This window comes from Pleuronectes platessa, chromosome 14 (assembly GCF_947347685.1).
Source record: "Pleuronectes platessa chromosome 14, fPlePla1.1, whole genome shotgun sequence".
NCBI lineage: Eukaryota > Metazoa > Chordata > Actinopteri > Pleuronectiformes > Pleuronectidae > Pleuronectes > Pleuronectes platessa.
This window is the reverse complement of record NC_070639.1, coordinates 8,596,212-8,622,022: the sequence shown is the minus strand read 5'-3', so window position 1 is coordinate 8,622,022 and position 25,811 is coordinate 8,596,212. Positions and strand designations below refer to the sequence as shown.

The 25,811-nt window shown below is 43.6% G+C and overlaps 1 protein-coding gene across 1 annotated transcript in view; it reads right to left on the bottom strand.

The window, feature by feature from the left end:
* Window positions 1-25,811, bottom strand: part of il1rapl1a (interleukin 1 receptor accessory protein-like 1a) — a 140,333-nt gene that overhangs the window by 42,242 nt on the left and 72,280 nt on the right. The window contains exon 5 of the mRNA XM_053439044.1: window positions 7,656-7,730. Coding sequence (XP_053295019.1) covers window positions 7,656-7,730 — 75 coding nt within the window. The remainder of the gene's footprint in view (window positions 1-7,655; window positions 7,731-25,811) is intronic.

The following is a 25,811-nucleotide window of genomic DNA, read 5'->3' as shown; positions in this document are numbered from 1 at the left end:
GATATACTGTATGTGAAGGGCCTCAGCTGGTCACCAAGCACTTGTCGGCAGCGGGGACGGGGAGGCAGGCTTACGTAACATGAAGAAAGATGAGGAGAGAGATACTGTAGATATCTCTACTGTAGATCGCTCTCTGGGGTTCAGATGCTCAGTGTGGTCCCCCCTCCTCTCTGTTTATCCTCCCTCCCCCTCCGCTTCTCTCCTCTGTCTCCTTATCTTTTCCCGGTCGCCTGCCGCCTCCTCTCAACCCTCCTTCTTTCTTGTCTCTCTTCACACCACTGACTGATCTCCCCCCCCCCCTCTCTCTATATATACGAGCTCCTTTACCCATCACTCAACACCAAAGCGCGGTGCGGCGTGGTGACTAACTCCAGAGTCCAGATGCAGCCACTCGCTCGCCGGAAACATCAGAGCCCTGAAGTTTGGAAGTTCTGTCTTGCCTCCTTATTTCCTCTCTCCGCCCTGCCTAGTTTTTTTTGGCACTTGTTTTTCTTCATTTTTCTCTTACGTAAGAGAGACAGAAGTGGAGCATGCTTCAAAGTGAATGGCAAAGCCATCTTTTTCCCTGCTCGCTTTGCTGTTCATGCATGTCATTCCAGTGCCAGCTCCCTCCCCCCTTCCCCTTCCATCCCTCTCCACCCTCCTCTTTCTTTTTTCTCACTTCTTATCCTTCCTCCCGCCTCTCTTATTACTGTCCATCCATCTCCGTCTGCCGTATGGGCCGATTATTAAATTTCCACTTCATTTTTACGCACCCGGTCTATATGTCAAGTTGCTTTTTTCGATATCCCTGACCTTGTCACTGCCACCTTGACCGAACAGAGGCAGCGCTGATGGCTGGAAGTGCATGAAAAGGCAAATTCAGGAAGGAGAGAGGCTCTGAAAAGGAGATGGGTCTCATTATGTCTCCCTCCTGCTCCTGTCTGCCCTTGTTGTATCAAATAGAGAGTGATGCAGGGATGAGTGGGGCGCTCCTTCTCTTTGATTACCCGTCAGTGAGCCTGAGCATCAGCGGCAGATGAGCGCTATCATTACCGAAATCATCTCTTTTTAAAGACATCCCCCTGGCTTACAAGGTGGAGAAACTCTCATTGTAACAGCTTGGGACCTCCATAATGGTTGTGTTATAAATACTGGCAAACACATGGACTGACATAACAACAAGGCTGAACTGAGAGAGACGAAGCAAATCTGTTGCTCCCGCTGGGGATGGATCACGTGGATATGAGAGAAACAGACTGATGCATCAACTCATGTCACCTAACGTCATATAGCAGAACAGTAAAGGCTCCATCAGACACATTCTACAGTTGGTGTTTTCTATTCCAAACAAATAAAACAATTCATCACATTTCACAGCATGGAAATATTACTTACAATCTTGTAAGAATCGTATTTTGTTTTGTTATTATTATGTCTTTAACTCCTGGGATACATGTACATTTTTTTGTGTTATTCATATCAGGTAACAGCCCGGTATAGGGCAGTTTTTAATGTGGAAGACCCCCCGCAAAAATCTAGAATGGAGAGAGCGCATATTTCCACCAAGGCTCTTCAGTCCTCTTAATTTCATTTAAGCTGCACGAAATTTCACAGACTAATAGATTCTTTCATTAAGATCCATGAAATATTCCCTGGGAAAAGGGTGAACATGTTGAAAAATGCCATCTTCAGTGAAATGTTAAGTGAAAATCATGGATCCGCACCGAAATTGAATGGGTTCTTTCCTGACATATACCACTTAATGGTTTTCGTGGAAATTTCATCAATTCATTTTTTTGTGTAATCTGGTTTACAAACCAACCAACAAACCAACAAATGGATGGGGGGTCAAATATAACCCCTTTGGCGAAGGTAAAATAAACTCAGCAAATTCTGGTTTAAGGCATTATTTTGAACATATCATGGCTTAATATAACCAACATGTCCACAATTGTAATAAATGGAGCTGACATAATGCCATCATTTGGAGACTAACTTGAACAGAATTGTTGGATGAAAGGTTTGCATTGTCCGTGTTGCTTTGTACAGTTGTTACAGCGGCAACGCACAAACCGCCGAAACTACAGCTGCTCAATTTGCCTGTGGGTCCAAATGTCAGCTCGAGAAAGAACGACTTGCAGCCTGGTACAAATCAAGACGTGGTTCACACCTTTTTCCTGAATTCCTTACCCGGCGTCTCTGGCGGTAGTGAGTAATGTCGAGGCAGCAATAAACAAGCAGCTGAATGCGATGCACAGTGGGGTGTTGTTTGCTATGTGGTCCTGTTTCTGTCTCGTCCGCTGGGTATTCTCTCTTTCCCTGCTTTTCTCCCTCTCCTGTTCCTGTTAGGCATGTGTAGAGCGCTGTTAGTTCATTTATCATACTGCAGCCTCCTGCTCTCAGGCCCAGACTCAGTGATTAATGGCGACCGTTCACACACTTAAACATTCAGCTTTGTTTCGCTGACACACTGGTTACCGTACTGGTCACTGCGGGTTACTTACTGCTGGGTCACTAAGGGACTGGGACCAAATTGAATGACGACATTTTTTCCCCCCGTATCTGCAGTGTGACCTTCCAGGGCTGGTGGCTCTCACTGGGTCTTTTTCTTTCCTTGGTGTTGGAATATAAATATGTCATTTATCACCCAAACATTTTTATGGAGAAATTATTTGTGTTCCTTCTCTCTGCTATTCTGGCTGCAGAAGTAAAAGTCCCATTCATTTTCTGAGTAGAGATTCAGCCGTAATATTTGAACCATCCTAGGTAGACGTTCCCCAAGCTAAACCACTGTGAAACAATGTTATACGTAGGAGCCGCAGGTCCTTATGATATCAACTGTGTTTATAAACACACAATCCACAGGATGTAATAGAAACGTTTACCACAACTGCAAAAATCATGTTTGACCAAGACGTGTTACACTAAGGTTTACCGCAGAGAGAGAGAAAGAGAGAGAGAGAGAGAGAGATAGAGAGAGAGAGAGAGAGAGAGAGAGAGAGAGAGAGAGAGAGAGAGAGAGAGAGAGTAATTTAGTGAAGTGACTCTGCCATGACCTTTCGAAATTCTCCAGCGCAATGTCAATTTCAATTTCACCCTTCACCGTGGAAGGTGACATTTCTGGGGTCGCAGCTAGGTGTCTTTAGTGTAGAAGACTTGAAGAGGCGAAGGTGGAAGAGTAAAGAGGAAGAGTGAGAAGAGAAGAGAAGAGAAGAGAAGGAAGAGGACAATGAGTGAGAAGACAAGAGGAGAAGGAGAGTAAAAGGAGGATCAGAGAAGAGAAGAAAATAGAGAAAAAGGACAAGGAGGAGGAGAGGAGAGGAGAGAAGAGAAGAGAAAAGAGGTGAGGAGAGAAGAGAAGAGAAAAGAGGTGAGGAGAGAAGCGTTGACCACTACAACAAACTTTGGAAAATCCGTAGATCCCAATGATTGTGCCTTAAATCTTGTGACTGGGTCAATAGTGGAGGTAGAGAGGACAGAGGAGTGGTGAGGGATAAAAGCAGGGAGGAAAAAACAGAGTGCGGGATTGAGGGAGGGAGAGAGCAAGAACATGGATAAGAATTAGGGATGGAGATGAGGAGGAAAAGGAAGGCGTTATAAACTGTAAGTAGATTTAGAGACACAATATCATTCAGTGTTGCTGGTCCTCCTCACTGCTACACAGTTTTCTCTTCTATGTAAAAATATCAGCACATCATTGTGACAGTAATCAGCCAATCAGTGTGATTGAACCTGTGACCCAGCAGGACCATTGTTTCTGCGGCACCATCCCCTGATCACCAGAAGAGATTTAATTGAAGTTAAATAAAACCCTGCAGTTAGGTCCAGCGGATGGATATTTCCAACTAGTGGAGGATGAAGATGGAGGTGAAGAAAAGGAGCGTGTAGGGTCAGAGTGGAACATTCACACTCACCTCCCTGTTCTTCTGAGCTGGCCAACAACATATTTCTAAACACCCGGAAAAATTGTCAACGGTCGGCATCTTTCTGTGTCAGTCTATCACAGATGGCTGCGCATCGACGGTGTGCGGTGTCAGTACTCGAGTGCAGCGGCTGGCCTGCGCCTCTTCACAGCCTACGCTAGAATGAAGTGGGTTTAAGAGTCATCTCCCTCTTGCCGGCCCCATTCCGTAATGGTGATTCCTGCTCTCTGAAATAATGGATTCTAATTCCTTTCACTAGAGTGCACCCATCTGCTGGCTTTGGGGGACAGTAAAATCCTCTATCAGTTACTATTATCCCACGGTTACTGAGGACTGCTCCGCCAGCGTGTGTGTCTTACCCATCCTGAGAGCTGTGGGGGTGAGTGTGAATATCTGCGTGTGTGTGTGTGTGTGTTTGTGTGTGTTTGTGTTTGACGAACAGCCTAACAGAGAGATGCTCAAAGTGGAGTGCTGCGTAAGCGTGAGTTGAATCTCTCCACCCTCTGGGACTTGCGAATCCATGACAAATCTTCCTGAGGGAATCAACATCAAGTCAGTGAGTGTGTGTCTGTGTCTGTGTGTATTTATATATATGTGTGTGTGTGTGTTTAAATTTGGAGCTATGTGTAATATGTCACATAGGGCAAGCGTGTGTGTTTCTCCCGCTGCACAGAGACACAAACTCAAACCCCGCAATATGAATCATCCTCCTATTCTGGAAGAAGTGGAAGTGGACTGCACCAAACTCGCCACTGGGGGGACAGCAGTAAATCTGGCAAAAGCAGAACTGGATGGCTGACAAAAATCCAAACCGTCCTACACAACCTTGATTTTTGTCTCCTTTGGAAACGCCATCGAAAATGTCAAGTTGTCGAAAAAGTAATACTTGCAGGGCTGCTCTGTTTGCACTCGCACAGTCACACATCCCCGGGGACTCCTGCAGCACAGAAGCCTTGTACATTTGTGATGAGTGGAGCGGGCACACACAGACTCACACAGACTCACACAGACATACAAAGACACACACACACACACAGACACTGCTATATGGTGGAGTTCAGTACAGGTCTGGAGCTGAGGGATTATGGGTCTTTGGGCAGAGACATGCATAGAGCCCTGAGGAGCGCAGGGGAGGGGATACTCCTGACAACACACCCCTCCCCTAAGACAAACTCCCTCTGATGCAGCTGTCTCTCTTTCCCCCTTATCTCAAACACCCCTCTTGCGTGACCACTCGGATGCCGTCAGTCTCTTTTGCTTTCAATTTCATGGACCTCGGTGTTCCTCTCCCAGCCTCATCCGCGTTTACTTTCCTTCACATCCTGGCCGCGTCGCTTCTGTGAGAGTTTATGTAACACGTGTGTTTTATTTATGTCTCCATGCGTGTGCGGTGTGTAAAGCCGGCTGTGCGAAAGACCTGCACCGGGGGCAGCAGAGGAGATAAAGTGGGTCTACGTGTCCTGGCAGTGTTGCAGATTTATCTCCCTGCTCACGGCTCTGATTTGACTGCCTGTCCACTGGCCTCCAGTGGATCCCATCGCTCCCTCTCCCACCTCTCCCTCTGTGACCAGCATCTCTCTGTGTGCACGCTCTGGCTGCCATAAATCTGCCGTGGTGCTCAATAAAGCTGCTCAGGGCATGACTCAACAAATATTAAGGAAGAGGACAATAAATAAATAAAGCTAAATAGAAGAGAAACTCTCTTCTGGTGGTGGAGAGGCAACTTTTCAGCGCACAAAATGGAGCCCCGCTGTAAAATATTTAATTCAGTGTCTGTGCTTTCGACATGCTGCTGGGAGACTGTGGGGACTCAACACATGACATCATCCGTATAGCTTTTCTTTCTCTCTCACTCACTCATGATTGACTCACTTTCTGCACCAACAGCTCCAAGTAGCATAATATTATAGAGGAGCTCCACTGCTTTTAGAACAGTTTACAGGGCACAGTGAGAACTAATCAGGCTGTGAAAACAGTTTAATGCTCTTATGTGCCTCTGAAACAAGTTGTGTTGAGTAAGGCAAATAATTGTGATCCGTCTCATGGATTCTTGTCGTTTGGGCTTAGAGACAAAATTAGCAAAAAACTGGGGACGTGGGAGGTAGAGAAGTTGTGCACTCATCAGGCAAAGTGAATTCTATCTTGGGAAATGTATGTTTTGGGGGACCCATACTGGAGTTGTTCATTCAATTCCAGTACGTTAATTCACTGCCTATGGTGACGCAAATCGCAGCTTGGAATGACTTGGAGAGGCAAAGGTTCTGAACAAGCCTCATGTCTTTGTTTGATTGTTTATATTTGATTGGTTAGTTTTCACACTGTCATATAGGGAGCGTACTTAAGACTTTTGGATGGCACACTGACGTCCTGTCATCATCAAGTATTTGGGCTGCCTCTAACTATACTTAACATTGATTGGTTTGAAGAGGGGTCTGACGTGGGCGTGTTGTCAAATCAGCTAATTGCTAACTTTTTTGAATGAAGTGTACAGAAAAGTAGTTTTTTCATTTGAAAAAGAAAAAGAGTGAAATTGGCTGTGTTAAATTCAATGCAATCATTATCACTACAAGCTAAATAAACGTCCTCTTTGTTCAAACGTTATGTTGCTTGAGGCAAAGACCAAAAATGCTTCTTCTTCTTCTTCTTCTTCTTCTTCTTCTATTGTTTATTATGTATTAACTTCCTGCAACTAGTCTAAAATTCACAAGGTTTCACACAAGCCACAATACTTTAGTTTGATCCGGTGGAGCAACACTTTTGGTTGGACCAAATTGGTTGAGACGTAAATGAAAAGTCCAAATGTTCAGCCCAAACAAGGTTGGTGTGAACGGGCCCTAAAATTAAAAATAAGGATATCTTGTCCTCCTCAACCCACTTGCCGATCCACAACAAAAGACTTAATACCTTTTCAAAGTACGGGCAAAACCTTTCCAAAACTCAATGGACTCAAGATGGAGACTACACAAATAGATAAAGTTCCTCCCTGCATTGTGTTCATGCATGGGTATGCGGACAAGTGCTCAGTGATTTTTCACTCTTGATCAGCTGACTGTGGAGGCATTTTAAACGAACAATACCTGAGCAGCATCGCAAGCACCAGACAGAAGACAAAAGGTATCTGCTCGGTGAATCCCTGCACCTTCTTTGTCTCCATCCTCACCCCCACCCCATCTGTCACACACTCATCCAGTCCGTCTCTGCGCTCCAGACCTCTCAGTCTTGTCCCATTGGCTTCACCGTGACAGACCCATTAGCCATTCACGGAGCGCAGAGCACCATGTGGACAGCGGACTGTGCCCAGAAATCAAGCAATATGCTGTCACAGGGAGAAAAAATGGAGAAAAAATACGAAACAAACAAAACATGCATATGGTCACTCACGCACGTATGCACACACGAAAGGCCCAACGTGACCCCGAGTCACAGAAGACAAACAACGGCAGCAGAAAGCGGCTGCTTGTCCATGTGGCGAGCCAGCGTATGGAACCCCGGCACCATATGGGCTCGCTGTTGTTGACAAAACAGCCTTCGGGACATTAGCACCCACCATTTGCATATATGGAAAGCACTTTCACAATAGTTTCTTATATTTGGATTTTTTCCGTTTCTCCAGCAAATTGAAGTGCCATCATCAGTCCGTGCCCATTGCCTGGAGGTGTGTTGAGGGGGATTTTGAAAAGTCACCCCGTCATTTTAAGTTGAACGCTGTAGTAGTGATTGCGGCTGAGGGAAATCCCAAGATGCTCTTACCTAGCTGCAGCTCCATATTGCTAATCTTGTTCTCCGAGGGAAACAGGATCTTTGGCGGCTTGTCGGTCAGAGGAGCTGAAAAGGAGAAAAGACAAAATTTAAGTATGACACAAGTCAGACCAACAAAACAGGTCACTGAAGAAGAAGTGTGGGGAGTGAGAATTAAAGATTGTGCGAATTTTATTCTTCTTTTCTACTTTTTCCACAACATTTCCCCCCCACACTGCTTCACGTTGATTTGTTTGCATTTAAGCAAACAGCACAGGCAGATGTTATCTCTGGGTTTCGATCATAGTCTTTCATCTGACCTACTACCAATCATAAATAAGTCACCCTGTTGCCAAGAACAAGTCACCATTTAATTAATGTTAGGTATTTTAAGAGCCATCATGTGTGGTGTGTGTTTGTGGTGTGTGTCTGTGCGGTGTGTGTGTGTGATGAGAGGGAGCAGCTGATGCTCTAATGATGCTAATCATCCATACGGTGGATGTCAAACCAGCCGCTGGAGTCCTTTCTCAGGGGAACGCGGTGGTTTCATTGTTGTTAAAAGCGTTTGTGTGTTCCGGGGAGAGACACTGCGCTCGTCAGGGTTAAAGGTTTAAGGTAAACAGTAAGTGGGTCTTGTACTGTATGTACACGACTCAACAGTAACACAGGGGTGATGAATGCTGGGGCCGTGTGGAATTTTTTATTTCTCGCTCAGAAAGATGAAACTGTCTTTTTGAAGGACACAAAGATTCCCAGCAGGGTTATGTTTGTGTGAGGATTAAAACAAACTCCATCAATGTATTGTATTAAATATGCATAAACACAAGAGCCGAGGGTGATCTGGCTATTTTTTCTAACATGTATGTTTATTTTATTCATAAATTGAGCATCGTTGAGAAGGTTAGTCAGCGGCATGTGAACATTATGACCTCCGCCACAGAAGCTGTGCTTGATGGATTTCTATTAAGTTGGTAAAAGAATGAGACTTCGGCTCAGAAAGAACCTATGTTAATTATAAAAATGCATTAAGGTTATTGTGGATGTTTTATAAAAATGTATTTAACGTAAAATAAAACAATGTACAAAATCTTTTTTGATATTTAATGGACAAACACTACTTTAAAACAGCTTTAAAGTTGCTGAGCTGTATGTGCTCCCATTAACATAGCAGGAAAAAGGAAAATCTGTCCACTTACATATCCCCTTTCTGCAGATTTTTCACATTGTTTGAATTTGGCATGTTTGGTTATCTATTCAGCACAATTTCTTATTGCTGTACCATTACATCATTGGGAAAATAGGTCATGTTAAGCTCATTATAACCCACGTTTCAATGCTTGTCAGCCCAAAATGTTTTATTCCACCACAGACCTTGGGATTTCTTCCTCCGCATTAAAATAAATGCAGAACTTGACCATTGTAATTATACAACAGTGTCTAAAAGGCCAGATTTAGAGACGGACTTGACTGGAGTGAAATAGGTTGGATGTACAAAAGAATATTTAGGCCTTTGGGTACATCTCTCCGTATAGTAAATGTATTTATTCCTGGTACAAACTCTATGCGTTAGATTTTTACATTTTAGGTCAGATAAGAAGGGTATGACCTTTGACCATGTGCACAGCAGCACACTGCAGAGACACAACTAGAGGAAGCACACACAATGCACACACACTCACATGCACAGAGCAAGGCACTAACACTAACTCTGCACTTCCTGAAGCATCTGTGGGAAAATAAAAAAACTTTTATCGGATGAAAACAGCAGACCTTTCAGGCACGTCTAATTATTCAGTGGTGAATTTGCAAAGGCAGCGTATTCAGGCCAGTTTGTAGCCCAGTGCTTTCATTAAGATGTTTCCTTAGAGTGTCCTCACAAGCCCCCTTCTTCTCCTTTATTATAAGACCTCTCTAACAAGCTGCTTGAAAGCCCTGCTCTGTTTTGGCGTCTATATTGGGGAAGAACAAAACCACGTTATGTTGCTGCACTAAGTCATTCGGCACAAAGTGTGTGGTCTGAAGGGAAAGTGCCCGGTCGTGTAAAACGCTTGGTTTGAGACTGAATAACTTATTGAACAGTTACACGGAACGTCAGGAAGAAGTTTTCATGTGAGGCGGCGGAGACGGAGCGGTGGTGTTTATCATGCGCGAGTCAGAACAGATCAAGCACCTGCTGGTATGTAAATAGTGACAGAGGAGCACAGTGACATCTACGAGAGGGGGCGGTCACAGGCTTTTAGGCACAACTGTTTGCACTGTTAATAGGTAATCACACAGCGCAAATTACACTGGATACTGATACAATTTTAATTACATATCAAACCGCTATACATAATTACACAATGGGTGATCCTATAGCTAATTATGCACTAAGCAAACAAATGAGGACAAGCTGTGGATGGGATTGGAGAGGGGAAGCGGATGTGGTAAGGGGAGCACAGATAGGAGGCAGACATCCGTCAACGCAGACGCAGAACCGGTGAAATGAAGAGAATAAAGCAGGAGACGATGGGAAAAGGCAAATTTATAAAAAACCTAAAGTGAACCAGTCAAGAAACATGCTCCCCCTCACTTTGGCATGCAACGCTTGCTTCTGAAAATCTCATTATCTTAATTACCACTCCTTTATGGGAAATACATCAATTATCACGGTGCCGAGCGGCTGGGAGAGGGGGGGGGGGCACCATTTAAAACGTGGAGGATTGGGAGCAACTCCTCACAAAGACGAGAGTCTCATCTTTTCATTAGCAGGCGACGTCTTGAATTAAAAAAAAAACAGACGACAAAACAGGTTATTAAAAATGCAAATAAATCTGATGAGCTGTTCACTTGGAAGTGGCTGTTTTATGTGTCTGATTTCTAAATGATACGATATCTTCGGTCATCGCCTCACAGCAGGACGGTTTTACAGCCAAGCCGAGCTGGGGTCTTTCTGTTTGGAGGGCTCCATATCTTTCGACTGCGGGAGGTTAATCGGAGACTCTTACTTTCATGTAAGAGTAAATGTGAATGGCTGTGGGTCTGTATCTGATTGTCAGCCTCTCCAGGGTGAACCCTCCCTCATGCAATGTCAGCTGGGAGGGATGGATGCATGGTTGATTGATGGATGGATGGATTGATGGATCCACGGACCGAAGCCTAGTTTTTTCCCCCTATAACTTCTAAAGACCAAAAAAAGCCAGTGAGTGACCTTCATAGTAATTGATGGATAAACTGCGATATATCCCTCTCTCCACCTTCAGAGTCTTGCTGGGGACCAAACCACCAACCCTGGCCTGAAATTAACGATCGAACCTGAAAACAAAGCAACTCACAATTTCAGAAATTTGGAGGATATATCAAGAGCATTTGATGTTGAAAAAAGGAAAATTTGCTCATATACTTTGATAAAGTTTGCTGAAATGTATATAAACTCCAGCAAGAGTCTCTTAATTAGTATTTGATTTGACATGTATTATTGCAGGGGACTGGGGCTGGCGTGCTTGTGGAGGCATACCATTAGATCAGTGACTCAGTATAAAACTTTGATGTACACTACACGTATCCTCAGGGCAGAGGCATTGTGTATTCTCTGTAGCAAACTCGGCTGAATTCATTTCAGGAGGTGACACAGAGTATCTCAGTAAACTTGATGCCATGACAGCTGGGCTGCACTCCTCTGCCTTGTGATGTGAAGTTGCAGACATTGTGACGTATGGAGTGGAAGTGATTGTGCTTATGTCTAATTGTGTGAAAATAGAGTAGGTTGTGTGTAATGTTAAAAATAAATCCTGAGCATGGCTGGGTTTGTGTTCTCAAAGGCTAAGAGCATTTGACACATGACAGTTGGTATGAAGGAACTTCCCTGCTGGGCTGTGAGTAGGTTTCAAGGGCTATTGAGGAGAGACTAAGTCAAGCCATGTACAGTATGTGTGTGCATACATGCTGAAGAGTGGATATAAGCTTTGTGATCAGTCAGCCACAATCCCAATTATGCTTGGTGGCGGAAAAGCTCACTGGACTTTCCTGATTGATTATTCTGGTTGACTGACTGTGAGGAAACAGCAAATTAAAGAATTAAGGATGGAGCTGGGCTACTTGGATCACTGGGCTTTTTCTGTTAGTCGTCTCATTAATGGGGGGTCGGTTCTGGGGGATTTGCAAGAAAGAAATATGCCGTTGGCAAATTGGAAACAAAGGTGAAACCAAGAACAAATCAAATGTATAAATTATTTCCACGTGCTGCATGTGGGTGCGCAGGTACTTACTCGCTTATCGTACAGGCATACAAATGGGCACGACACAGTAACGGACATTCACACACATCAATCCAGGAACAAGCGTGCACACGCACGTGAAGACGTGAACAATGGGCCGCATTGTCCTTTGCTCTCAGGAAATTGGCTCCCAAACGTTTTCAGTATTTCACCAACAAAGGCAGTCGAGCACAGAGCAGAAAGGAAAAATAGAAGGAGTCTCCAGCAAACACAAAGTCCTTGAGTCTCCCAAGACTGCTTAGCTCGACTCCAGAAGTCTCAGTTCTCCTCTACGGCTGGCGAACTCCTATATTGCACCGCAGGAGATCACCATATATTAACAGTGACCTTCTTCTGTACTGTTGTCACCTTTGAGTCGGTTTCATTACATTCGTGATGGTGCAATAACCATCCTGTATGATTCCCTTATAAAGTCACCTCTGACTACACGGAATTCAATTCCAGCTCTGACCGTTTCCCACATGAGAGAGGCTGAGCAGGGAGCCGCATGGTGCCATCCAGAGTGAGGTAATAAAAGCAATTATATTCATCCTGAACCACATCACGCTTCCCCACTGTGCACCACTGTTGTGCTCTCCGAGACTTCTGCCTCTGGCACCACTGAAATATTTCAACATCAAAGCAACAGGAGAGTGCGTTCCATCACTGCAAATATGTCCAGACAGGCTCCTGCAACATGGTAACACGCATCGTTAAATGGCTATCATGACCGTAAATGAAACGACTGGCCTCTTTTGTCAAAGTGGGCAGTTAAGTTTTTCTGACAAAGCAGCTCTTTAAGAGACAGTGGGATCATGAAACATGGCGGCGATCGTGCTGTGCAAGTAAGGGTCCCCACTGCGAGGCCTCATAATCCATATCCTACATGAAAGAGGAAATTAAAAGCCAAATCAGCTCCTGGCTCACTTGCGGCACATGTTGGTCGACTAATGGAAACAATTCATTACCTAATAAGTAGGATGAGAAAACTTAAAGAAAGTGGAAGAATTGCGTGAGAGTGATACAGAGATGGAGACACTAACAGAAACAATGAGTCAATGAGGAGAAGAGCTGGAGGTTTATCATGATCAGACTTTCACAGCGGGTGTGTGTTTGTGTGTGTGGTCCAGGTATTACTTATGTTGTGGGGACCTAAATCTGTTACTTGTCTTCCTTATGGGGACAAAATGCAACTCCCCATAATGTGAATCATTCAATTTAAGGTGGATAATTGTTTTAAGGTTAGGGTTAAGGTTTCAGTTAAAGAGAAAGTTAAGGTTAGGTCTGTACGTGTCCACAGATCTTGAACAGTTAATGCTTGATTCTATTATCTGACTATTGTCCTGACTTCTGGTTTCCTGCCCTAGCAAACCTCAACAGGCCGTTTACTGTTACTCCACATCAATTAGTCTGGGAATCCTCTGAGTCAGACTTCAAGTGGCTGCTGAAATAAAAGCCCAGGAAGTACGTACCTCTGCCGATAAAGTAACACTGTTGAACCCCTGAAACAATGTAATTTGTCACATAAATAACCTGTATTTATGATAAACAGCTACCATAAACCTGCATCATTTGCCTGAGGTTTAAAGATTTAAGAAAATTGTATTCTGCTCGACCCACAATACCATAATCCATTATTCTCTTCTTAAAACGCTGCCTCATTAAGTCTGTCTTCGTTATTTTTTTTTTCACACTCTCAACAATAATCATATTTTATGCAGCTTGACAGAATAACTCGCAGTGTATTAACAGCGAGAGCTTCAATTAAACAGTCAGGGAATGTGAAGAGTGTATGAAATGAATGAGGAGCGGTTTTATGGGACTATTGTTTACACAACAGAGAGAGAGCGAGAGTCAGAGGTGTCCTCAGGATTTAATGGTCTCCCCTCACAGTCGAGTGAGGAAAAATGAAAACGCTTGAATACAGACTAGCGTGTGCAGTGAACACGAGAGCACGTAAACCATACTCAGATTCATGGGCTGTGTATAGAAAAAACAAATATAGCGAGAATTTGATGACTGATATGAGGCAGGCATCGCTGAAACGAACAACATTGACTTTTTCTGTGGATTTAATTAAATGAAATGAAAGTAATTTGATAAAGCAGGTACAGAACTGATAAAATCAACAGTCGCTCTGTCTCTTCTGCTTCTTTCCACACACGCACACACAGACACACACAGACACACATAGACACACATGCCCTAATCATTGCTCCACAAACTCCATAGGGATCTATGACACATATGTTGTTTGTTACGTTACATTATGAGATATGACTGTTTCAGCTCTACAGCAGCCAGATGTTCAACGCCAGGCGACTTGCTCTTGGAGCAAAGCCCAAGATTCACAAAGCGGAGTTCAAACTGTTTTGTTTTTCTTCTTCTTCGAATGCACCATATAGCTACACAACAAAGACAACAGAAGACCCAGCAGCAGAAAGCCACAGTGGGCGCAGGGTGGAATTATGCAAGTGAGGAAGCGAATCTGCATGTTCCAACCCCGTGCAAGTGAGCGCACTCATCCGTGTTGATTTGAATACTGTGGGAGAGGACGGGCAACAAGGTGTGAGAGAGACGAAGCGCACGCCGCATGATTGTGATCGTCTCAGTGTTACGTAACAGAGCATGTGAGGATGTGTCTGCCCTTGATGTAATCTAAGGTTCTAATGATTATGAATAAACAGGAGGCTAAACCACATGTAGTGCGAGAAGGTCTGTTTGTTTCATGAGCAGCACTGGGCAACGCTGCCTGTGGGTGCTTGGTTGGATATGAAGTGGAAAGAAAGATGAAGAGAAAACAGGGGGAAGATGTAAGTACAGAAGAGGACACAACTAAAAGAGAAGGGCTGTGCCAGATTAAGACTTGTTGGTTCCTTATTGAACAATTTTTAAACAGGTGTCAAATGTTAAAGCATCATCATGTCGAGCCAAGTCATCTCTCCAAGAAAATGTTTGCAAACAATACAAACAAGATATGTGCCGACATTAGATAATAAACTAAATCGAATTAGTTAGAATAGAATAGAAAAGAACAAAAAGCCCTTTTTACCTCCGCCAAGGAGGTTATGTTTTCACCCCTGTCCGTTTGTATGTTTGTTTGGTTTTAGGAAAGATTACCCAAAAACTACAGGACGGATTTCCATTAAACTCGGTGGAGGGTTGTGATATGGGTCAGGAAAGAAACCCTTCAATTTGGTTTGGATCCAAGCCGAAAGGCAAATGCAAGGTTTATTTCTTTTGTCCTTGATTTTTCAACGGAATACATGGACCTTCATGAAAAATAGAATTTGGGATGTTTAGGGGTCTGATATTTATGAGTGTTTGTAATTTGGTGCCAATCCAAATAGAAATCTGGATCTAGTAAATTTAAATGTGGTTTCATAAGGGGACTCAGTGACAAGTAGATGCACTCAGTGGAAGATGTGACCATAATGCAGCTTGGTCTGCGCCATTGAAACTCACTCTGGCTCCTGCTCTGCAAATCCATGAAGCATCAACACCAGACCAAACAGGCTAACTTGCCACAGTCGGCATTTTTAACTATTGACAGCTGCGTAGAAACAAAGACTCACTCTGTAGCATGATGTTGGAACAAAATGTACAATGCAAAACACTGACTTATAAAACCAATTAAAAAAAAGAAAGAAAAAATAGCGTTGGACAACGGAGGGCGCTGTGACTGATGATTCTCATCTTTGACTCTTATGTGGGTGCAGCTTAGCACCATCTGCTTTGTGGCTTCTCTGAGCACAACAGCTCACTCTTTTCATCCATCTCTGACTCTTAACCTCTCTCTCTGTGGCGCAGAGGGATATTTTCTTTTATTCTATCTCACTAAGAAGTGTGGCGCTCTCTCCCTCTTGTCATCTTTTCATCCTTTTTTCCCCTCCTGTCCCCGAATTGGCCTCACAACACTGTATTTTTCTTTTTGCACCTTTCAGTATATCCTGCCAATTCTTTTCTTAGCTCATTTTCCTCCACACTCTGCACCCAACTTGTGCCTCTGTCTCTCCCTGGCAGCTTGTATGTGTGTGTGTGTCTGTGCAGTGTATCCTGGACAATATCACTGTGAACTTTAATGTTCCCCAATGGGCAGAGTGTACACTACACTGTTATTCCATTAGGGCTCAGCTCACAAACGGTGTGTACATGTTTAATAATGCAGGACAGTGCTTAACTTCTGCCAGTGTAAAAAGAGAAAGAAAATGGGATACGCCTTTGTTACCTGATATCGCACAAATGGATGCACACATATACACACACACACACGCACGCAAACACGGATGCATATATGCAAACATTTACACGCGCTTCAGTTGCGTTCACAGGCTGCTGATCCTTGCAAGCGTTCTCACAATCTTTCAGGCGAGGTGCAAAACACTGTCTCACACAGTACGCACTTCCCTGTCAGCCTCAGATAACAGAACCCAGCGGTGGAGCGGCGATAGAGAAGTAATTCCTGCTAAATAAAAGAATACAATGTGCAATAAATACAGCGTGTGGAGCTCATGCAGAGAGGCAGGCTGGGGGGGGGGGGGGGGGGGGGGGTACTCAATAAGGTTGAGACGAGACATTAGACAGAGAAATGCAGAGAAACGGTTTCAGATGAGACATTGACCATCGACGGATCCAGCAGTAAGTCTTACAGAAGGCAATGGCCGAGGATTAGCTCTGTAATCAGTGCCAATCTCTGTGGGCAATTCTGAGGGAAGCCCTCGTGGCTCGGTGTCCATTCTGTTCCTCCGTCAGAGCAGCAGGACCAGGCTAACCCAGTCAACTGCAGGGGGGAGCCAAAGCAGGTGGATGCACACCCAAGGGACAGGATTAACACAGGCCTGGCACATTACAATCAGCATGCACAGCGTATAATCCAACTGGAAGGTTGTGTGTATGCGTGTCTGCTTTATTTGCCTCGCTGTATACCAGCCTGGGGTCCATCCAGGTGTGCAAACACACCGTTGGAGAAGAGCAGAATACCTGGGGTGACACACACCGGGCTGAGGTTTACATGGAGTAACTGAGGAGCAGATAGGCAGCCTGCAGGGTCACCTCACCACCATCTGCTTCAGCAGCTCCCTTTGACCCATCTCCACAGCAACATCGCAGTTCCCAGAATCCACTATTTATCCTTAGCTCTGTGCAGCGTGATTAACGGACACAGTTACACGGAGAACAAAGAAAATATGTGTCGATACAATAATTCCTCTGCACTCTGCAGGATATGAATATGAGATAATTGAGTGTTTATCGAAGAAAACACATGTTCTGTAAGTAGATGACTGAAAACATGGGGATCTAAGTTTGATATGTCATTATTATATGTATTGGCTCTGAATTGCACAACAACCATTTGTCAAATATCTATTATAAAAAGCAGAAATGTAATGTTCACTCAGGGAGATAATACGTCAATGTCCTTGGTTAAAAATAAAGAATCTGAAGGAGTACATAAAGATACAACTGATACTGCAATACATAACTATTTTTATTCTTTGAATTGGATACAAATGATAAGCTGAAGTTTTGTTTAACTCATACATGGTACCCTTATAACATTTTATCTGGAGATGGTGAACTATAGTCTGTTACATAGACTGTATATAAAGATGGACAATGTGTCTCCACTTCCTCCCACGATCCAGAAATAAAGCTAAGATACATTGGAGGCAAACACCTCAAGGATGGAGCTGAAGTAGCGAGGCCCTTTCTCAGCTGTCAATCATGATGTTGTACTTTTACATTTTAGTTTGGTCCATGTCCCAACATCTAACATGGAGGAGGTAAGATTCATGAACGATACTACAGCCAGCCACCAGGAGGCGATCAAGATGCTTTAGCTTCACTTTTGGCAAGCTGTCACGTCATTCATCTTAACATAAAGTCTATGGTTGTTTACTAATGTTTCAATATTTTAGCGCGACCTGCTTAGCCAGGTGTAATTTAAAAAGCGATTTTGATATCAATGACACCTTTTTCTGGTTATAAAAGATCAAATAAATGAAAGCTCATCACCTCATCAATAATAACATAAACATGGCTTATTATCTTCCTTTAATATTTCTCAATAGAATACATTTGAGTGTCGGATCATATAAGCTGTGTCACAGGTTTCCAATCACATTTAATACGGTGTCCTATAGTATTTCCTCTACTGTCTGTATTTGTTGTCTCTGGAAGGTCTGAGCAGGATCTAAATAAACTTTGTGTTTTTCTGGAGAAATTCCACATTTTGGACTCATCATTTAAACACTTTACAGATAAAAACACAAACAAGAGAACACGGAGAATGTGTCATTAAATAACCAGGCAGAGCTGTTTGTCAGCAGAGTGGATTCTCACAGCCCACCAAATGATTTTCACATCTCCCTAAGAGCGGCTTAACTGTTAATTGGCACCATGTCGGTTCTTTTTTCGATAGGGCAGAAAATGGATTTTTGCTCAGATAACACAGGTGGTGATGGGAGAATAAGCTGATGAGGACATGTTGACATCAGGCACCTTTCACTAAGGGGAGGGGAGGCTGAGCGGCAGCGAGGAAGAGCAGTGAGACAACTCGCCCGCTGCCAGTTTCTTTTTGTTATGTCTATCAGCACAAAGCTGGAGCAGTACACCTCCAATCCGAGAAACATCCAGAGATACTGCGTTTGAAACTAAGCCAAACAAGTAAAAGAACACTGTTGATGGAATTTCTTTATAGGGTTTCTTACATAAGATATTTGTCTCCTTTCTGTCGTCCATTCGACTGCAGAGACTGTTTCAAACAGTCACTCCTACGCACTGAGAGGTGCTGGTTAAAGCATAACTGTTTTCAGTGAGTGCCTCAAAACTACATATGTTTATTTTCAAGTGACAAAGACTTAAAGTTGCCGAATGGAAACGAAGCAAGAAGTCAGGTGATATAACTGAGCAAGCAAGAGAGTCGGTTTAATTCACGGGTCAACAACACATCAAACTTTAATACAGAAGAAAACAAAGCTTCTGTTCCCTCAGCAAATACGTTATTTTAACCCAAAACACAAAATGTAACCCGTCTTCACATGGTTCACCAAAGCTGAGCTATATTTTCAATAGTCATCCAATAAAACTGCTTTATTTCTGAAGGCACGAACAAGCGATGGCTTCCTGTCGATGGAGACATCCGATGAGAAAATCTCAATCTGCTCACTTACACCTCAAAGACAAATGGAGCTCACATGAGGATTGTGCATTTTTTGGCCCGAGAAGACAGAGGAGTGACAAAGGCTATATCTGTCCACCTAGAGAGAACCCACATTCAACAAAGGAGGTGGTCTGTAGGCGAATTCAAAGTGTCCGCATACGCCAGACTCTTGGGTCCGCTATCGTCCTCTTGAGGTAAATGTTGTCATCCCATGTCTCCTATTGTGAATGCACCAGCGACCAGCGTGTGTAAGATAACAACTCTCAACATTTACATTCACATTAAAAAACCTACAGTGGTTTGAATACCTGACACTTCCTATTATTCAGTTAAAAATAAAGCTGCTACTGGGATGAGAGTGACGACATCTACAAGAAACACGAGAAAGTCCAGTTGTCTATGTTCACATGTACAACTCCTGAAGAGGCCTTGACCTGGATGACTGAGAATCTTCACAGGTCATAGAGAAACACCATCATTTGTTTTTGACAATTAAAAACATATTTGAGATTAACACCCTCCAATATCTAAAAAAATTATAATTTGAGCCAAAAAAAAAACACACACACTGTCCCCCATCATGTGTGTCGAGCCTTTGCCAAATTCTAAATAGAGAGTCAGTCTGATGGCTATCATAATCACAAGACACAGGGACAATCAATAAATACACAATCCTACATTAAAACAGAAACACATTTTGCACACACAAACATACGAAGGCCTAAAATAGACACATGGCATAGACACGGTGAAACCAACACACTGTTACACAAGCACTCTTACTGGAGACCAGCGATCATGACACCACTGATGGTCTAAACTGGCTCTAAGCTACGATTTACCAGATGACTCAAATGAAGCCAGTCACATAAGACGGTGCCAGAGTGAGATCTGCAAATCATGTGTTTGTTGGCTTCCCCTTATTCCAAAAGCCTAACGATGCTCTTCTCTCCCAGCCTCCTAAGACAGATGGAGATCATTAGCTTCTCTCACTCCCCCTTCTCTCTCTGTCTCCCTCTCTCCCTCCCTCCTCCTTCGCTCTCTTCGATCTGTCATGTCTCAACCATAGGCGCATTTTGTCTCGCCTTTTCACTCATGTCATCCTCTGTTTGGCCCTCGCTCGGTGTCTCTGTCCATTTTCCTCTACACAGATTTATATCTCGTGGTTTCTAACTCCAGCGGAAGCTTACAACTTTAACAAGTGCTTCATCACTCTTGTCAGAAGTAGTTATAGGAGTCATGACACACACTTCCCCGGACGGGAGGAATTGATGAGCAGCCATTAGACTCCGCTGATCCTCGAGTGAACGGCAAGGCCTCCATCACCGCAATCCCGTGACACGTGTCAGATGCACCGGTTCTTTACAGACATGCACCGAGGGAGGTCAAAATGTAATTTCGATGATGAACTTCTTAACTGCAGTTGCCAAAAAATCTGCCAAAATGTTCAGAAGGAAATCCCCCGGTAAATCGCAAACACCAGAGGCATGTAGAATCTATTATCTTTTAATTAATCTCAATCAGTGATGGCATTGTTATGAGGCACGTGGCTGGATAAACACCACACAGTGGGGTGTGATGGAGCTTTTTGTTGGCACTGGAACAACATTTACTGCTTCCAGTAGTTTCAAAAAAAGTGTAAAAGAGCTTCTACTGTCACGACTAGACTCCTGATCCCCTGGACTGATCCATCACTTTGTTCCACCGCAGCCCGACTCATTCAATCCTTTTTCAGACATCAACTTCGGAGTATGTCCACACGATTGCGTACGGACATCTTACGGAGATTGCTTTTCAAATGTGAGGAATGCAGCAGGATGTTGCCGAGTCAAATGAGTTCAGAAACACAGGAAGTTGTCCGTAGTGATCAGCTGAAGGGTGGCAGGTGGGACATATCTTTTTTTGAACAGTACATCGCCACTGGCGCTCACCTTTATGGCCCGAAACTCCTGCATCCCGTTGTTTTTTCCAAGTTGAAATCGTCATCTACTTGAATGGCAACTCTTTCTCCTCCTAAGATAATTGTATTAGCATATTGGACATCCTCCTGTTGTATTCTCAAATGGGCTGCACTCAGAAATTAACCTGAGTTTTTACTCATGGGCTGGCAGGAAAAACAAATTCCGACATTTGCCTTCTCGCTAATAGCCCCTACGGTAATTACAAGAGATCATCTGGAGTACAGTGCACGTCTGAAATATTTGTTATGTGTTTTCAAAAGGTTCCTTTTCTGGTCAAATTGAGGTGAGGCAGAAAAGTAGTGGATATTAAATGCTTACATTTCCTTTAAGTGTGGCAATATCTTATCTTTAAAAAACAACAGTTCCTCTTAAATGTACAATATCTTTGAGATGGAAAAAAACAAACCCATTTCAAACCATAAAAAAGTAATTTGATTAAAGCTGGTCAAACTGATTTTAGTGTGCCTGAGTGGTTCTATGGAAAATGATGATTATCGTTCTCGTGCTGACCTGAGGTTATTGCTGTGTGCAGTGGAAGGGAAAGAACATCTGTCACATGCAGCCAGTCGCTTTGTCAGAGGAGTCAGGTACAGGATCGTGGTTCTTGGCCTTTAATTTGTTGCACTTTTAGGGTAATTGTCGACACTCCATGGTTTTACTGCTTTGGATTAGGTCACTTGTTAGGCTGCAAGTATACACCTTCATGTTCAGATGTGTGCGTACCAGCAAAAGCTGCCATTTTAACAGTCTGAAAGTGATTGGAAGCAGGAAACAGAAGCTGAATAGTGGATCCAGTTAAATACTGTAATAGCAGCACCTCAAGGTCAGGCTTTAGTATTTGGCTACAACAGCGATGCATTAGCGGTAATGAAGTTTGGAGAATGTCTCTTTCTTTCAGTGCATATGGTGATCTCCAGTGTGGACTAAAATGGCTTCCTGGAAGTATTTACTCCGGGAAATGCTGTATTCACGTTAAATACTGGATTGTTATTTGTGGTATTCAGGCCTACAGCTTCCAAATTACAAGTCCTGCTCCACTTGACATTTCAGCCACTGTAACAGCTATACGCAAATGTAGGCCTCCACATGAATGAGTCCACATGCGTCCAAGAAAAACAAGGGTATACATGCTCCAGAGACGACCAGCAGTAACCCTTCTTGTCAATGTTTTACATTGAATCATAAGATAATAAAAGTAGCTGATTGAGTGCTTTGACCTCCGGGGGTGTGGGGTGGGGGTTGATCGAGGTTAAACGGGTGCAGGCTCTGGGCTCTCTTCCTCTGCTTTTAAAAGCCTGACATATTCCCTGCAGGATGTCTGACCCTCTCTGACCACATATCAACCAGCAATTACAAGCCTTACGGAAACCCACACAAATACACACAGGCACACATACACCCACACTACCACACCACTTCCTGACCAGTGCTGCTGCATGCACTACACACAAAATGGCAAAGGCAGTGAAAGAGCCAAATGTGTAATATCGGAAAAGGTATAGTACAAGGACGGATGTCAAGTAAAATGACAAATAAAGAGAGGAAAAAGGATGAGATGTGAGCAAAGGAAAGTCCATGCAAGTATACAGAGCTATTCATCTGGCCAAGTAGTATGTGTCCCCTTGGTAACAAATGTTTTGGTCCTATCAGTGCTCGTATGAAAACCCCAATAATACAGTGACTGTGCAAGTCATTCCTCTGATGTTACATTCAGTCAATGGAGCTGACTGGGATATCGTCCATGATAAAAAACAAATAAGCGGACTAAGAGATTTATAGTGCTCCGCTCAAACCCATTCATCAGCAAGAAAAAGCACTGGAGACCTAAGGTCTGAGTGGTAGTCATGTTTGGCTGTTTTATTCCATGGTGGCCTGTTCGCTGGCATCTCATAAATAAGGAAAGTCCCGGCGGGCTGGAAAGCCCTCCTAAGACGCTGCTTTGTTTCAAGACAAAGCCCCTTTTTATTTCACCTGGAATAACTTGTCACAACATGGCTGAACTCAGTGTGCCAGCCCATCAATTTCCATGGCAACAGGGATGATGGCATTGGCAAATGTAGAGTGTGGTGGGCAGTCTCCATGGAGGTGGATATTCACTTGTGATTCACAGGAAGCAAAATACACTTTTTTTTTTATTTAGATTCAAAATTGATATTATAACATCACTAAGGAAAACTCTTCTGGTTTAAACATGAGCATGTGGCTACTGTAAATAGAAATATTTAAAAATCTTAATCAAGTTTGAGTTTAGCTACTAATCTAGTGAAGAGGCCCTAAACACATATGGATATGGATTTCCATATGAGAGGAGAGGATGTGGAAAAAGGAGACGAAAGGAGAGAAAGAGGAGAGGTAGGCAAGGGCGGGTAGAAGAAAGGATGAAGAGAGGAGGAGGGAAAGGAAGAGAAGAGGCAAGGATGAAGAGAGGGGGAGGAGGAAGGTTAAGAGGAAGAAGGAGAGAAGAGGAGATGAAGAGAAAGAGGAGGAGATCACAAGGGTAGAAGATAGGAGAGGAAGAGAAATGGAAGAGTATATGAATAGTTGGTGAGTCAAGGAAGAGGAATAAGAGAAGAAGGAAACAGGAGAGGTGATGATGAGGAAGACGAGGGGATGGTAGGAGGGAATGGAGGGGAGGAACAGCAAGAGACGATGAGAGGAAAGGGGAAGAGAGGAGAGGAAGTAAGGAGACAAGGATGAGGAGGATTTAGAGAAGAGGAAAAGGCAGAGGAGAGGAGCAGAGAATTAGGATGGGAGAGGAAAGGATGAGGAGAGAGAGGAAGAGGAGAGAATGGGGAGAGGAAGAAGAGAGGAGGAGGAGGAGGAGAGGAGCACCTGGCAGCCACGTCTTTGTGCCACTGGTAACAGCCATCTTAACATCCTTCTACGCAATCATAATTCACACAAAGCCCTGTGTGAAATGGGAGGTCACAGAAAACAAATTGTCCAGCTCGGGTAAAAGGGAATAAAACAGGCAGCCACTCTGTGCAGTCAGGTCTCGGGGAGGAAGCACAATCAGCAGTTTACTTTTGCACTCTGTAAGAGCGAGGAGACCAGAAAGGATGTAAAGATGTAGATATGCGTTATTTGCATTTGGAATGCAGCCACCTGTGGCCTTCAAAGCGTCACAGCAGGGGGAGACACTGAGGGTTTGACAGTAATGACTAATCACGGACCAGGGATACAAAGTGGGCCTCTTCACAGGCCGCCTTTGATGCAGGTGAATCACATCCTAAACATACTTATTAGCCGGAGAGGGGGTGGAGAGCGAGGGAGGATGGGTTGAAAAGAAGGGGGGAAGAAAGAAAATTTGTTCCGCCCGTTAGCTGGCATGTTTGGCTGCTCGAGAACAGACGGTTGGCATAATGAATTTTGGCGTGCAAGCGGCTGTTAATGAAATAAAGAGCCTCACCCTGGACAGAGGTATGAACACGGTTAAGCATGCGTGCAAAGAATAAATAAAAAAGAGACGGACGAGGACAGAGCGGAGAAAGTTAGAGAAGCGAGGAAGAGAATCGGGCATTACAGCAGAGAGCAAATGTTTACAGAGAGGAGCAAAGAGTTTATCAATGTTTTCAATATATAAGCAGGTAATTGTAAATGCTTCTGTGTGAAATGTTGTGAAAAAGCATTGCTTCCATGAGCTTTGGGTGTATTGGTGGCTTGTCTCTACTCGGCTGCTGCAGATGCTGCACACTAGATGATAATCGGCCAGATTTCAGGTCAGATTCAGCAGATTTGAGCCTGATCTGACAGGACTATTATATCATCCTGCAGTGTGAGGGTTTACAGACAAACTCTTTATGTCGCTGGCTGAATCGTTGCTATATAAATAAGAAATTCAGAAATGCGTGTAGACTGAAAGGAACAGCGATTGGATGAGTGAGCAGTCATCAACCAGATGTCACATGAGTTAAGAGGCGAAACGTGGCTGCCTACGGCTTGAAGAAGACTTTTGTCTCCCGTGCCAGGAAGATGATAAAAAGAGGAGAAACTTGAGGAGTTGTGGCAAAATGTAAAACATAACAATCAACAGCAAGCAGCTGATGACGGAGGCATTCCTTTAGGACTAGCATGTGGTCTCCCATGTTTTCAAACTCTGTGAAGATTTGATAAAAGGCATACGGGAATAAATCAGGACAAAAATAAATTTCAAGTCATGTTGATTGGATGTTACTTGTGTCTGTTTGATATCTTTTGTGTTTTCTACAGCATGAGATATTGAACTGCCAACCAAACCTAAATACTTAAAAGGAAAAAGTGGTATCAGAGGTCGCTGTGCTCATGATTGAAGTCGTTTCCAGACAAGGAAACATGCCAGATGAGTTTGTTCTTTGTGTTTGAACAGAAACCCACAACACATAAGGAATTTAGAATTTGACCCCATTGCAGATAAAGTTTCAACTTTCAAGTCGAACTTTCTCAAAACTACTTATTTTCCCCAAGATAAGAATAATAAGCTGCACAGATAGGAGCTTGATTTATTAACCAATGCTTTTTTCGGGGCTGAAATGACAGACAAAGATCACATCAACCCTTATCCGTCTCTATTTCTATCGGGGGTTGCCGAACATTTAAGCCAAGCTCACATTTAGTTTGAGCTGCTTTAAGATATTGTAGATACTCAACATTATCGACAAAGGTGTGAGAGTCTATATGAAAGAGACTTACAGTATGTTCTCAGTAGACCAGGGTTGTGGATGAGGCTCTAATGTGATTTCTAAAGCCTCTGAAGATAGGTGTCCCCACCCGCTCTACACGAGTTGCCTAATTGAGTGTTAATTTGGTGCTAATTATGTAACATGCTATCCCA